The sequence below is a fragment of the Urocampus carinirostris genome, chromosome 10, assembly GCF_059441175.1.
Source record: "Urocampus carinirostris isolate Australia breed hairy pipefish chromosome 10, RoL_Ucar_1.0, whole genome shotgun sequence".
Lineage (NCBI taxonomy): Eukaryota > Metazoa > Chordata > Actinopteri > Syngnathiformes > Syngnathidae > Urocampus > Urocampus carinirostris.
The window spans coordinates 16,454,405-16,469,617 of NC_142358.1; the positions used below are offsets into that span (position 1 = coordinate 16,454,405).

The 15,213-nt window shown below is 38.7% G+C and overlaps 2 protein-coding genes across 2 annotated transcripts in view; one reads left to right on the plus strand and one right to left on the minus strand.

Annotated features, from left to right (window-relative positions):
• On the minus strand, positions 1-14,745 carry ppp2r1bb (protein phosphatase 2, regulatory subunit A, beta b). The gene is made up of 15 exons (XM_088345033.1): positions 14,577-14,745; positions 11,905-11,995; positions 11,653-11,753; positions 10,406-10,638; positions 10,176-10,323; positions 9,119-9,274; positions 8,377-8,491; positions 8,220-8,290; positions 7,742-7,876; positions 7,027-7,200; positions 6,832-6,892; positions 4,283-4,437; positions 2,085-2,227; positions 1,916-2,007; positions 1-275 (listed from the first exon to the last, which is right to left on the minus strand). The coding sequence occupies exons 1-15, from the start codon at positions 14,652-14,654 to the stop codon at positions 256-258; spliced, it is 1,773 nt and encodes a 590-aa protein (XP_088201159.1). The 5' UTR covers positions 14,655-14,745; the 3' UTR covers positions 1-255.
• Positions 14,102-15,213, plus strand: part of masp1 (MBL associated serine protease 1) — a 19,890-nt gene continuing 18,778 nt past the window's right edge. The window contains exon 1 of the mRNA XM_088345032.1: positions 14,102-14,138. The gene's annotated coding sequence lies outside the window, so the exon portion shown is untranslated. The remainder of the gene's footprint in view (positions 14,139-15,213) is intronic.

Genomic DNA, 15,213 nt, shown 5'->3' on the forward strand with positions numbered 1-15,213 from the left:
TTTAGCAGGTTCTTTGTTACTTTATTGGGATGAAGATACAGTAGAAGAGCATCAAGTTTGCGAAGCAATGAAAAGAACAATAAAAGCACACTGGTCATCAAATGGTGCACAAAACGGTTTTTCCCACTTTTTGCTCAGCATGCAGCAGGTGATGAACGCCGGACGCTTGGAGGAGGAAATCGAAAAGTAATGGGAAGGGTCTATACAGTTAAGCCATTGATCTTGAACATCAATAAATATCTTGTCAAAGAAGCTTCACTTATGCCAGGGCAAGACTGCAAGGAGAAGAAAAATCAATAATTATTTTTCGTCATCAAAAAAAAAATATGTTCACGTGCAGGCAATAATCTGATTTTGACCCGGATTTAGATTACGTCGAGCCTATTTAACACAAAGAAATCCTAAACCGTCTCCATTTCAGTTTACGCCTGCATTTAAAAGCCCTGGAGTAATCAGATCGCTTATGCACATGAGCAGTTTACGCCGCAAAGCACTGTGGGAATTGTAGTACAGAGTCTAAGGATGGACACAAACTTACTCAATAAAAAGCTTAATATGTATTGGCCGGCTTTCTCCAGGACAATTATAGTTTCATTTCCTGCCCCCAAGACAAAAATGCTACGGCTGTAAACATTAATATACAGCGGATGCTACAGTTTTCCCCATCCATGTTTAGTGTAAATCATGGCTTCTGGCGAGCCACATGCAAGTACAATTTGTAAACAGATGTACGCAGGGATGGGTCACACTTTTGGAGAATAGAGTAAACAAGCAGGGTAGTTTGCATAATCATTCTTTATACTTTATTGTATTTACACCAGTGTGCATGTATTAGGTATTTCAAGTTGTCTGTTGGGGATAAAGGAGGGAATTTGTCTTATTGTACGCTGAATGCTTTTAGCACAGCACTGAGTGGCAATTTATTTTTTCATTAATAAATTTGATATGATGATTGACATGAATTAAATCAGCCTATTTTTCTTTTTAGGTATTTTTGTTTAATGCAACATGACTGAAAATCAAAAATACAAATCTTTTATTAACTGTAAATACACAGGCAAACAAGCAGAATTGAGAGCTATAAACCACAATACTGAAATCAAGCTGTTGGCTTATATGTGCATAAAACAAATTAAAAACAAGGGGTGTGCCATGCCAGGCCCCATCTCATTTTATGTTGATTTAGTAGGTTGTATTGCCTATAATAGTTACCAAGAGAGTTGGTGATAAGAGGGTAAAATCTGACAATCTAGTAGAATTGCTAAATACAAAACCAAAAATAGTGTCGACCATAAAGCGCTGCGCAAAGCTACAGTAAATGCTTTAAAACAGTTACAAAAAAAATCTTTATTACAGGTAATATTACCTTTAACATCTACACATGTAAATTATTGTTGTGAAAGATGCCGTACGCAGTATGAATTTTTTTTACATGCTGATGGCATCATTTTGCTTGCGTCATCGTTGCAGCCCGCTACAAGCTCCTTATGTTGCATATGCAAGTTCGTGCATTTCTCAGACACACTTGAATAAACTTTTCACTTTTTGGGGGTTTAGGTTGGCGTTTAGACTGTACTTGTAAGAAGCCTTTACTTTCAACATTTTAATGCCGCACTATCAAAAAACCGCAGTGACGAGCATTCATTCATTTTAGGTAATTTTCTTTTAGTATAAAGCTATTTTAAAGCATTTTAGTGGTGGGGGATTAGGCAATTTGGGCTTGGATGCAAGTATTTACGGTAAAATCAAAAGCAGAAAGGACATCACTTTACATATAGACTTATTACACTTGTAATCAGAATACTCGTTTGTCTCCAGGCTGTTAACGATTCCTTCGGCTTGCTCCAGAAATCCAATACTCATTTTCTAATGGGATTATCGCCTGCATTTAAATGTAGTCATTCACTTTGCTTACCGCTGATGGCCTCCTGGGCAAAGTATTTGACGTCCATGTCAGCATCTGCTGCCAGCTTCTCCAGCACTGGCTTGACTTCATCCCGCAGCGTGCTGAGAAAAAAAAAAAACGAGATCCGGGTCATGCCAGCCGTCCTCAATATTTGCAGTCTTGGGCAGACGCTGCCTACCTGCCGTCCAGGATGGGCCCGATCTTCTGCAGGGACTTTGCTACGTTGAAGCGCACGTTGGCCACCTGATCGTTGGACATCTTGAGGACCACGGGCAACATCTGCTTAGTGGTGATTTCTTGACCGCACGCCTCCGACAGAGCCTGAAGCAAGTTAGTGAAAACATCAAGACTTCCGTAATGAAAGCAAACAGACTTATGACACAACATCGCCAAGCTTTTTTTTTTTTTAAAGTCTACACAAGGACTGATTCATTCCACACCTTACAGTATAATTGAGCAATAAATCATCATGCCATATTGTGTGAATTAACCAATTACAACCATTTAATAGTACTAAAAATGTTTGGTCAAATGCCAAACCAAATTGGGTTTCCTCCAGGGTTCGTACATCTTTTTCATGGCCAAATTCAAGCACTTATAAAGCTCCTTTTCCCGGCATCTTCGCCTCTTTCCGATTCTCTTGGGTGCAACACGTAGTGGGCAATGAGTTAACATACCAACGCCTAAAAAACTAATGCCAGCTGCTGTTGGGTCACGTGGGAAAAAGGAATGCAATGGCAAAGTCACCAGAGAGCTGTGGCGGCCTCTTTTTAAGCAGACTTGTTATTTTTTTCTTCATTTAATGCCTGGTCTATCAAGTGAAATTGCCAAAAATTATGGCAACAATTTCAAGCACTTCACCCAAAAATTCCACCACTTTTCAAACCTTGAAAACACATTTGAATTCAAGCATTCTAAGCGCAGCTACAATCCCTGTTTTAAAAAATACTAGCAAATGCTCTCATATTTTTAACCAACACACAAAAAATCCATTTCTAACTCTAGATTTAAAATAAATAAATAAAAATCAGAAAATCACTCTTATGACAAAGTCCCTTCTCACACAATTGTTTAGTTGCGTCAAGTCAGCATGCCTCCACCTATTTTTGTGCATTTGCGATTGGGTGAACAAATTGCACTTAGGTGAAATTTCCACCAAGGAACAAGGACAATATGACCCAATTACACCAATATTCACTGTACTCTCTCTTCAGCTTAATGGGAGTGAACTCAAAAACATGAAGATATTTTCACTGATTAACCATTTTGTACAAATACGTTAAATGCTACACTGACTTGTCTCGCTGCAGGATTTTGACCGCATTGGTGGGGCAAAATCTAAACCTTGTTCACCCATAAAAACATTTAATTATCCAGACCAGTTGTTAAATTGCTCACTGATTTTCTAGGAAAATGGATTAAAAAAAAAATAAAAAATAATCAGGCTTTGACTTCATAATGAATTATTGCAAATTTTTTTGGAGGAAAGTAGCAATTTAAACATCAATATCATTCAGTGACTTTTACAAGATAGCTTTTTTAGTGGTTGACTGAGCACATTTTACCCATACTTCAAATAACAACCAAGGAGTAACATAACAGAATAATAGAGAATCGTGAAACCCAAAAGCGTATATTTTCGTGACGCGGTTTCAATCATGGCAAAATAATTTGCAACTTTTTCACACTTAAAATCTACAACCGAAAAACCTTGTGAACATAAAGATTCAGGTGAGCTTGAAAAACAGTGCAGTGTGCGGTGCAGGACCACCAGGTTCCACAATAGTCTTGTCCCCCTGGCCATTAGCCTGTTAAATGGTCAATCAAACACATAGTAAATCTAAACTGCTGCTAATCTGTACATCTGTTGGTTTTGTTTGACTTTTTGCACTACTGGCAGTTCTTTATAGCTAGCCACTCCTTGCACAACTGTTTCTCTGCACTATTGTACTTACAGCGTTATTGTTACAGTGTTATTGTTACTGTTTACCTGACTGCCCATTTTGCACATCTGGTTAGCTGCTCCTCTTGCACTATTTGCGCTACTGTAAAATACTATACATAGCCATAATTGTTTAGTATATTATTAGTACTCAATACAACATTTTATTTATATCTGTACATACAAGGAAACTGTGCGGGTCAGATGTATCGACATTTCGTTCTGTATACACGTGTACTAGAATGACAATAAAGTAGATCTGAATCTGAAAAGAGCTCTTGCAGCCTGGAAACGCCCACTTCGGGCCAAAGAAATAAAAACAAACCAAAGACAAAGATGATCAAAACTCATTTCAGTTTCCTAACAGGATCCAAAATTCTTTTGCCGTATCCAAATTCAGGAAGCTTAACTCTGGCTGTGTGTGCGTGACTCACGTTGATGCAGAAGAGCGTGGTCATCCTGTGGAGGTAATTGGGGTCGTTGGCCATGCCCAGGACCTTGGGCACGATAGTGTTCTGTGCCCACTCGGCTCCGAAGCGCTCCACCAGCTTCATCAGGTTACAGGTGGCGGCCTCGCGGATAGCGTAAACTGAAAAAATCATATCACTTGTCACTGTGGCCGTTTGAAGTTAATTCAAAAATTTTAAATCATGCAAAATGTGAGAAAAATGGTACTTGTTTTGGGGATAAAAACGATCTATTTCATGAGTAAAATCCAATTATTTTCCAAGGATGCATTTTGTAAACAACACGTCTTGTTTTTTGTCATCCTTAAGTCATCGAGGAAGTACACCAGCACCCCAAGAAGCCAGTTGCCATATTGTTTTACATTTAAGTCCACAGGTGTCAAACAGGCGGCCCGCGGGCCAGATCAGGCCCGCGAGACAACACTCAGAGAAGCTCAAGAGAGAAACAAGCTGCAGGTTGAAATATGTCTTTCTTCTTCTCCCTTTCCCCCCTCTGTCACAACTTCTTATCTTTCGTTTCTCACGCTCTATCTTTTTCTTTATTTGTCCCGCCCTATCTCCTTTTCCCTCCCTCTTTCTCTTATTTCTTTATCCCTTTACATTCCGGCCCCCGATAGAATGTTTGTTCTATAGTGTGGCGCCCGAGTTAAAATGAGTTTGACACTCCTGTTTTAATCGAAGAGGTTACGAATGTTTTAGGCAAAGTCTTTGTAGGTTTTTGTGGAGAATGCCGAGACGTTGTGCCACAGGTGGATGCAGTCAACAACAATGAAAAGCTGCAACAGCGACACAGGCGAAGCAGACAAATAAACCAAAAGACACAGAACCGGCGCTTACACAAAGCTCGCCAGCCTGTCAACACCCGGTGGGCAGCCAACAAGCGCCAACCGGAGCAAACAAAACAAAGCCACAGCGACAAAAATAATACCATATGTGGCAAAAAACATGAAACCACAATTTCCTACCTCTTATCAGAAATAACACTATTCACTACAAGCCCTGCATTTCAGAAGTCGCCTCACATGTTGCGTTAATGGGATTTCCCTTTATGAAAGTTTTGTGTTCCTTCAATGACGCCACGGCTCTACGGGAAACAAGCCAGACCGGTCATTTTTGAGTCAAAACTTATCGATTACCCGGCATGTGGGATTTTTTGCAATAAATTTGCATAATTGTGGGGTGGAACAATGCATGTTCTGTGCCCATTTAGGAAAAAAAATCCCTATTTGTGAATACATTTAAAGGCTCACTTACAGAGTAATCAAACTGACTCAAAAACATTGTAGCCATTTAACAAATACAGCCCAATGGAGAAGAGGCTAATAAGACAGTATGGGGTTAGCAAGGAACACATTCTGGAAATTCTGTGTCCTTTCTTATGTAACGGTAGCCCGGACCGAATTGTGACCCACCATCCCCCCACCCCAGACTCGCACAACATTCCGATGATATAATGCAGCTGGCCCGTCCTCCTCAATCACGCATCTCTAATTGGGGAAAACTGGAAAGGAACAAGGCCCTCAACATTTTCTGCCGACGAGGATGAGACGACAGCTCGTTTCCACAATGCTTTAGGCTGGTGGGCTAGCTGGATTATTTTGCCCCCCACCAGGCCAAAAACAAAAAGTAATGTCCAACTGCTGTGCAAACTCATCACATAATTTATAAAACAGAATGACAAATGAATAGGTGGGACACTCATTTTTATTTTAGACTGGCTTTCAATGAGATGTCTGTTTTTGGTGTTGATTTCATCAAATAAATCCCCCCCAAAAATGTGAAATGTTCTCCTGTTTGTCCTTAATTATTCTTTTATTTTGCTGGAGCGCCTCATAATCCGAAGTCACAGTCTGAAAAATACGGTACACAAGTTCAGTTGCTTATGACAGTAGTGGTGTCACACTACAACTTTTAGACTATAAAAAAATAACTATTATTGCAGCCAGAGTCCGATCTAATAACCGTATCCAAACTGGTGTTTTAGAATTTAGATGATTCAAGTTCCGTGTCGATTTAAGTCAGCTTCATACTTAATTTTAGTCGTGAACTACAATTTCTGGGTATCCATGTGCAATATAAAACTGAATCCGTCGGACACGCTCATTTTGATCACATGCACTTTGCTTGCAAGAATTCAAAAAGCAGAAGCGGAAACTGTAATACCACCATAAATATGAGATTTTGGATAAAATCAAGTAATTTTTGGGCAAATATGTATGAGAAAAAAAAGCTTAAGTGCCATTTGCAAGGCGCAACATTGCAATATCCCACTGGCAAAAATCGGTTAAACTGAAGGAATCTGTTGCGTAACCTTCCGAGGAGCTTCCCATGTGTGTTATCACGATTTCTACTGTGGTGATTGGAAAAAGCAATGGACTTTTTAAGTCAAAACTAATTAGTTTAATTCAGTTGAAAAAACAAACTAACACTGTATAAGCATTTAATTTGAAATGAACAAATTAGATCAAAGTCTAAGAGATGGAAAAATTCAAAGACAAACAACGATACTGCCTTACCGTGGTCAATTAGCCAGGCCATACAAAGAGTGTTGAGTTTCTCATCAAAGAATTCCACGCCCTAGAAAACAGACAGGCAAAACAAAGCGTGATTTATTCTGCCTTTCACGAGTCAATAAAATAGAAACGTCATAAGGTCTAGGCCGAACGTGTGCAATAGGGACTTAAACCGTTTTGCCCGGTGTCATAACTCACCAGCTGACCCGCCAAGAGGGGCATGTATTCGATGATAGCCAGGCGGACCCTCCACTTGGCGTCTTCGGCCAGCTCTACAATAGCTGGCAGGAGCGACTGAGACAGCTGGCGGATGCCGATCACCTCGTTCACGCAGTCCAGGTTGGAGATAATGTTGAGGCGCACTTCGGGACACTGAAATAAAACACACACACTTGATCCAACTTATCCCCCCTCTATAGTAAAGTCATGTTTATTTGTTTAGCCCTTAATCACGAGGAGTCTCAAAGGGCTGCACAAACCACAGATGAGTGACAACCACAGCCAATTACTATACCCTCTTTGGGCATGCAAATGAGAATTTTGAACTGCTGTTGTTTGAGAGTCACCTCAACTTTCTGACATTCTCCATGTCAAAGCAGACCGTGTTTGAACTGTAAACCAATTAGACAGCCTGCTCCTTTGGAGCGTTTACACCAAACAGGGTCAACTTCATATAAGAGAAAACAGACTAGGATGTCACTTAACTCTTTCTGGACATACAGTAGGAACAAAAATTAGTGTTTGGAAAAAGATAGACAAATACAACATACACTATTAGACTCCAGTGCAATTTTTGTTTGACTATATTATGACAAAGCTTGTGTGAATTGCCATTGTAAATGGGAAAGGGCTGCAACATTTGATTCAGTAAATGAGTCATTTTGAAGGAAAAAGAAATGTGGATTTCCTTTACCTCATCCTTTAGCTGTGCCAGGAACAAGGGCAATAAATGCTCTATGGTGTTATCCTTGCCTAGAATGGCAGAAAGGCCCATAATGACCAAGGCCAGAGCGGACTTGACATGCTGGTTGGTGTCTGAAACCAGCTCCTGTAAATAGACCACAAAACATGAGATATTAAATAAACCTTTTATATTAAACTACACGAACATTTGAGGTTTCGAATGAAGCAAAATAGGAAAGCTGTAGTAAAGCTTAACACCAGTTTATAGTTTACTGCTTTGCAGTAAATAACGCCCCCTGCTGTTTTAGAGCGGTGCAAAAAGTCACCCTTGGCGAATACGTCATCCTATTTATACCACCCTATTCATCCAAGCGTCAGCAAAGCTCAATAAATGTTACTAAATGGGCAGTAAAAAAGATACAGTGCATCATTTGGCACTCACTCAATAATTGAGGTTTAAAGTTCACCTGAAAAATATTTTTCTTTACCTTGACACAGGGTAGGATGTGAGTCATGATGATCTGCTCACGATTGTCCTCTGGGAGATTTTCACAAAATTCTAAGTAGAGGAAAAACACTTTTGTAAGACTTTGCAATTGAATGAAACATTGATGTATGTATCAAAATGTGCAGTCACGGACCAACCTTTGACTTTGTTGGCAGCAGCAGCGCGAACCTCGGCCTCACAGTCTTTGAGAAGGTTCTGGAAGGCTGGGACAAGGTCATTCTTTGTGATTTCTGGACCTACCGCTTTTTGAAGCTATAGGTGGAAAAAATAGACAAAGGACGGGGTAATGTTAGAAATTAATCAACTTAGTTAAAATTATTAATATAACATTTCGGGATGTTATTTAAAATAATTTGAAAATAAATCATGTATGAAAAATTATTAAGCGCCCCTTAGAATTACATTAATATACAGTTTTTCACAATATAAAACCTCTCCATTTTTAGGTCAGTTTGAGAACCAAATTGTTCAAAGCAGCTAATTAACCAGTTCATAGTTAAGCCTTTTTGACTTTTAAAGAAAAACCCTTTCATTAGCAATAGTAAACTCTCTTAATTTTAAGTGTAAGCACTCAAGAGTAAAAAATGAAAAGGAAAGGTTTAGTGATGTATTCAGGTTAAAACAACCTCCATGACCACAGGAGAGTTAGTTAAACAACCTACATAGAAGAGTAAAGTAAGAGACACATTAAGCTAAGCACAAAAGATCTCAAACATCCATCATAATGCCATTGAGGCAATCAATGTCAATGGGGGAAAAAAGCTGGTTGGGCAACTCCTGCTTAAGTCTGGCCAGCATATGGAACTTCTGCTGTCCAACATCGAGCAGACCCGCCTGACCTGGAGCTTTATCGATCAGCGTGTCAGATGGAAAGTTTACCTCAGAGAATTTGTCAGCCACCATATAACGGACCCTCCAGGACTTGTCCTCAGCAGCCTGTCGCAGGGTGGGCATTACAAGGGTCTCCAGGTCCTCCTGAGGTAGCAGCGTGGCAATGCTGACGCAAGCCTCCACTGCCAGCAGCCGCACAGAGTCCTGAGGGATGGAGGAAAGGACGGACAGATTTAGTGGAGAAAAACACCCAGTATCGCCTAAGACTGCATAAGCAATAACCAAAAACTTAACAAAATAAAAAAGGTCTTTGCATTTCTAATTGTAAAGTATGTAGTACACAATGTTGCTTTTGGCTTAAAACCAATTCATAGGAGTGATCGAAACATCAACTATGTATCAGTTACGTAAAATGAAATTGCAAAGAGTTGCACTATGAAAACACTATTGTGACCGAGGATATCATGTAATTTAAGTGTTATTTTAATTGAAGCTTTAACTTCACATACCACCTGGTCATTTCCCCATAAACTTTTTTGACTTTTGATACAGATAGCTCTGGCTGCAAAGAATACCTGATACCAAAACTAACCAATTCGATATCAGCAGAAATTATATTTTGCTCACGTTATTTTATCTAAATTGGCCACAACAGCTTGAATGTGTATAATTCAAGTTCCTCGAGTTGGTATCGGTAACATTATCCATTTTTATTGTTAAAAGTAAAAATACATTTTTTGGGTTATCTAGATGGAGGACGCATCAGTTTTTATTTACTAGTAGAATGGATATATGTATAAATGAACAATAATAAAGTCGATTTTTTATTTTGCTAAGCTAACATTTCAACCTCTATCTGATGTAAATATTGTATTGGGAAACCCTTATTTTCTCCTCTGAATTTTGTACATCTGTACGGGTATATTTGAGAAAAGGGAGTAAATGAGGATGTGAGCCAGTACATATTTTGACATTCTAGACCAACCTGTCTTAATATGTTACCTAAACGGTCCATTTTATAATTAAGACATACATGTTTAAAAATATGACCAAGATGCAACAAAAAGATATAAATATGATTTTCATACAACATGTTTTATCTTACTTGCTCATCAGAGGCCAGAGCCGTAAAGAGTGAGATGATGTCACTTCTAACGTAATCCAATTCCAAAACTCTGGCAAACTCGCCAAGTTTCGAAGCAGCGGCACGACGAACCATTGGAGTGTCATCTGAACATAAGGTGCGGAAATGCCTACAAGACACATACAGTTATTATGAATCAGGAGAGGGGAAATAATAATAAATAAATAACTAGTGTTTGTGCTAAGACTCACTGGCGAATCTCCGCCTTAACGGTGCTGGAGACACGCGGGTAACAGACGCTAAAGAGTCCGCACGCCGAAGTGCGGGAGGTGAACCAGTCACCGCAGGACAGACGCTTGACCAAGGGCTCAAAATGGACCTCAAGGTCAACTGGAGAATGCTCCTGGGAAATTTTGCGCAGGGACTCTACTGCTTTGTCTCGGACCACTGTCTCCTCCACCGTCGCTAGGCTTTCCAGAGGAGGCTGTAAGTAAGCAAAAGGAGGACAACAGTTAATGAGATTTTAGTAGTGCAGCAACAATTAGTAGACGCGAATGACAAAAAGCGATTACCGAAATGGCAGACAATAATTTTTTTCTACTATTGAAACGAAGGCATCAACATAGAGTACACGAAATAAAACCTCTTAAGTTCGGGACAATTTTAGCCTAGATATGGCGGATATAAAGACTACCTACAAAGATAGTAAAGCATACTTTGCATATGAGAAAATGGTCCGATCGTTTTTTTCTGGCCACTCTCCAACACTGAGGAGGACCTCCTGAAGCTCATCTTCCAAAAGTAAGTTAAGTGTAACTTTATTTATCGGTATAGAGCATATTATTTTACGAAATGTTTATTTTTCATTACAAACCAAGACAGGTTACTAATAGAAGCCTTAAACATACTTATAAAAACCTTAAAACGTACAAACTATAGCACTAAAGCAACTTGCGAACAAATTCATCTTATGAACAATCGTCCAGAATTTCGCACGGAAGTAGGGCAGCGTCTGTATTTGCTCGTCCACATAAAATGGACAATGATTTACTTATGTCTCTACTAATTGAGCACTATGCATAGTTGCTTTTAGAGCAGGCATTTTTTTTGCATTAATCTGCAGTATGTTCTGTAAAAGTATTATTTTTCATTGCAGCCGTTTTTCTTAGTTAATTATCAATTTTCACATAACTCGATCAACTTCATAACACATAAAAAGGTTAAAAATTTTAAAGGATGCGTCCTATGGTTGTGAAAATACGGTATTATTGATCCGATTGGACTAATCGTTTCAATAGTTGGCGGAAAGACGACTTAAAACGGCCGTTAGTTTTAGCCTGAGCAAAAATACTTTTGAGATTCATACGGTGTTTTGAATGTCACTTCAAATCATTTTGTACTCACGGATGGCGGCAGGTACAACATATTTTGAATCGATATGATAATTGTAGTGTATTTAACATGTTGCGGAGTAGTGGAGTAAGGGCATCGGCCATACCAGCAGACAGTGGACGTACTCGGGACCTCCCACCAACATGGTGAAATTGCCAAGCTGCTCAGCCAAAGCCAACAGCACTTCATCTTCATCATAAATGGTGTCTATACAGAAAAAAAAATACGGTTTTCCAAATGACATCAGTTAACAACAAAGAACAATGACAGACTTCTTCATAACATGAGATATTATTGGCAAGACATGACCTTTGAGGCATATCATGCTTTTATTGGATGCATGGAGTCGATTGCTTACCTGTGAGAAAAGGAAGCAACTCAGTACGAGTTCGCTCCACACCAAGAGCCAGCGCAATCGTGGACAGCTTCTTGATGCTGTTCAGTCGCAACTGGACAGCAAAAACGAGAATTAGTGACAGCAGAAATAGCAAGGACTTGTCCTTTGAAATGCGTTGTCAGTTTTCTTCCTTGAGATCAATTAGGAAACTCTCCAAACAACCGTTTACCATGTCAAAAAAGAAAATAAAGAACTTCAAAAAATATCCTTTAAACAAAATAGATGGGATTCATTTAGTACAATAACATATGCAAAAATTAATGCACTTTCTAACTTGCTCCAAAACATTTTCAAACACATTTGAAGTATAAACGAGAACTTGATTCAATTTCTTAACATACCCGCAAAAGGAATAGCTGTTAATGTTACAGAAACTCTTGGCACAAAATCAATGGCTCTTAAATGAGAGGTTTGTGAAAACACCCCAGGGAGTATGTGACATTTTAAGTTTAAGTAGCTTTTGTTAATAAAATAAAATTTTACATGCATACACTGCGAATAAATACAAATATGTTCAAAATCACAGTGGCTATGAAGAATATTTTATTATACTTTAACGTTTTTCTAATCTGGATAAAACCAATTCAACAACATTAGTCTCCAACAATCAGTAAATATTTTTCTACAAAAAAAATAGGAAAATAACTATAGCACACAAGTAGAGAAATGTGCAAAAATATTATAACATTAAAAAGGTAATGGTTAAAATGAGAATTTGAATACATGAGCAGTGTTTGTTGAAAGAAAAACAAAAACATTGGATTAAAGCCTACAAAAAAAAACAGACGAGTTTGGCAGTCGGTTAGACTATTTGACTACATTTTAGCATTTTTTTTGACAAGAAAATCAAATTAAAAAAATGATTTTCCATCTCCGGTTTCCTCCCACGTTCCAAAAACATGCATTTCAGGTGAATTGGCCGGTCCAAATTGTCCCTAGGTGTGAATGAGCGAATGAGTTGTCTGTCCCTGTGTGCCCTGCGATTGGCTGGCACACCAGTTTAGGGTGTCCCCTGCCCACTGCCCGGAGATGGCTGGGATGAGCTTCAGCCCCCCCGCGACCCTGATGAGGATAAGCGGTACAGCTGATGAGATGAGATTTTCCATCTGCTAATCCGAAAGTTGGGAACTTATTGCTTCGGAGCCTGATATGGCTCTTTTCATGATTGCATTTGGCACCTAGTATATTTGTATTGACGTGGGACAAAGGCTCTGGCATTATTGTCATCATTTCATAAATATTCATCAAATTATGAATCGTCACATTGAGGACAAAATGCCCTAAGGGATTTGTCTTTTTCTGGAGACCATGTTTGGCAGTTTTGTTGAGTTTTGTCTTAAAATATATGGTGTTAAAAAGTAAAATAAAAATATTTTGCTTTTTTCACTCTCGACCGCTGTGCTGAAGAATTCTATAAAACTTTACGGGTATTAAAAAGAAATATTACAAATAGAATGGGAAAAGAAAAAAATGACATTATAGTGGACAAATATTCTAAAAAACAAACAAACAGTGGCATAATAAGGTAATACTTAACACGAGAAATACACAAATCACTATAAATTTGACCGCATTAAGTAGAGCGCTCGTCTTGGGATAAAGAGGTCGCAGGTTCGATTCCCGGCTCCTCCGTGCTATATGACGAAGTGACCTTGGGCAAGACAGATAATCCCTATTGCCCCTAATAAGCAGGTCGGCGCCTTGTATGGCCGACTCCCGATTCGTGTGTGAGTGTGTGTGAATGGGTAAGTGTGAAGCACATTGTAAAGTGATTTGGGAGGTCTTCATTGACTTGAAAAGCGCTGTATAAATGCAGACCATTTACCATTAGAAATTAAGTTGCTTGTTTTGCTCTTTAAAGTCTAAATTACTGGTTTATTCAGTTTTTATCAATAACAGAGACAATTCTATTTCCAGTAAAGGGTTACTCGATAGAGTAATATTTTACACAGGGATTACAGAATTGCAACTAATATAGAATGCATTTGAGTACATGTTTCCATAATTCGAGGGTTTAAAGTGACGGGACTTAGAATGTAATTGTTTTGGTTATTATTGAAAACATCGTACTGAGATTTATTTGCAACGAGATTGCACATGGGACTCCAGTATAAATAAGACGTAGTATGATTGAGATGTCAAATACCCGGGTACATTTAGAGCACAAGCCCCATCGTCGTGTAGCGAGTCCTCCAGTAAGTATACAAACATCAATCAGCTAAACAAATTGCAATCCACTTTGTGTTTAATATTTTAAAAGGAAAATTACTAAAATGGGTTGCAATGTAGAAATCTTATGCTCGACATCCCCACTGTCCCCTCCGTTCCACCTAACGTCATTGCTAGCCTGATCACTAAAGCGCATTCGATTATTTCTAAGTATACACTAAGCGAAACAATATATCATAAATACTATTACACATGTCTAAACACGTGATATTAAATAGAGTGAATATAGCAAAACATAGTAAATGGGTGCGCCCCTTTGGTGGAGAAACCCGGAAAGGCCCCGCTAGTATATGAGCTAATTAGCAATGCCACACAGTTAGCAACCAGTAATGAAAATCTCACACGACCGGACTCCCGTTTCTTAAATGAGTAAAACAGATGCAAATTAAGTCCCAGAAAGTTACCTGCACGTCTTCGTTTCTAAGTTCGTCAATGAGAACTGCGATAGGGTAAAGAGAATCGTCTCCATCGGCTCCTGCCATTTTGGGTTGTGCGGCAATGAAACGAATGGCGCTGCTGCTGTTGCTGTTGCTGTGTTCGACCAGCCTACGGGGTTTCCGGCCCCCACTTTTAAGGGAGCGGATGTCTTTCGCTTTTAAATGTGTTTGGAATTTATTCAAAATAATCACCAAAAAAGAACAATAAAACAAACATATTTTATTTTGTTATCAAATAAAATAAAACGTTTTTTTCTATCTTTAAAGGGACATAGAAGGGGGGGGGGGTATGTGTATTTACATATTTTATCTGCACAAAAAAACTCAACTTTCTGGATCTGTTACAATAAATGTTTCATTTTTATTTTAGTGTATTTATTTGTTATTATTTGTTTATTTTTGTGTGTGTGTGAAGATGTAACAGTAATAAGCCTCCTTCAATATGATTTAAATAGTTTTAATTTACTGACAGTCAGAGTTGGTATTAGGGTTCCGAGTTTATGACGTCATGTCGATGTCACGTGACGCACTTTGTGTCAGAAAGTAGCTGCTGTCGTATTTTTTTTTAATCGACGCTAAATTTTGTTGATAATCCTACAAGAAA

Bases quoted from the DNA above. Each gene is read 5' to 3' on its own strand.
- ppp2r1bb (XM_088345033.1), bottom strand. From the start codon at position 14,654: ATGGCAGGAGCCGATGGAGACGATTCTCTTTACCCTATCGCAGTTCTC. The intron at 8,291-8,376 runs GTTGGTCCGTGA...TCCTCTACTTAG, and splicing joins TGCTGCCAACAAAGTCAAAG to AATTTTGTGAAAATCTCCCA. The intron at 6,893-7,026 runs GTGAGTTATGAC...TCTGTTTTCTAG, and splicing joins CCCTCTTGGCGGGTCAGCTG to GGCGTGGAATTCTTTGATGA.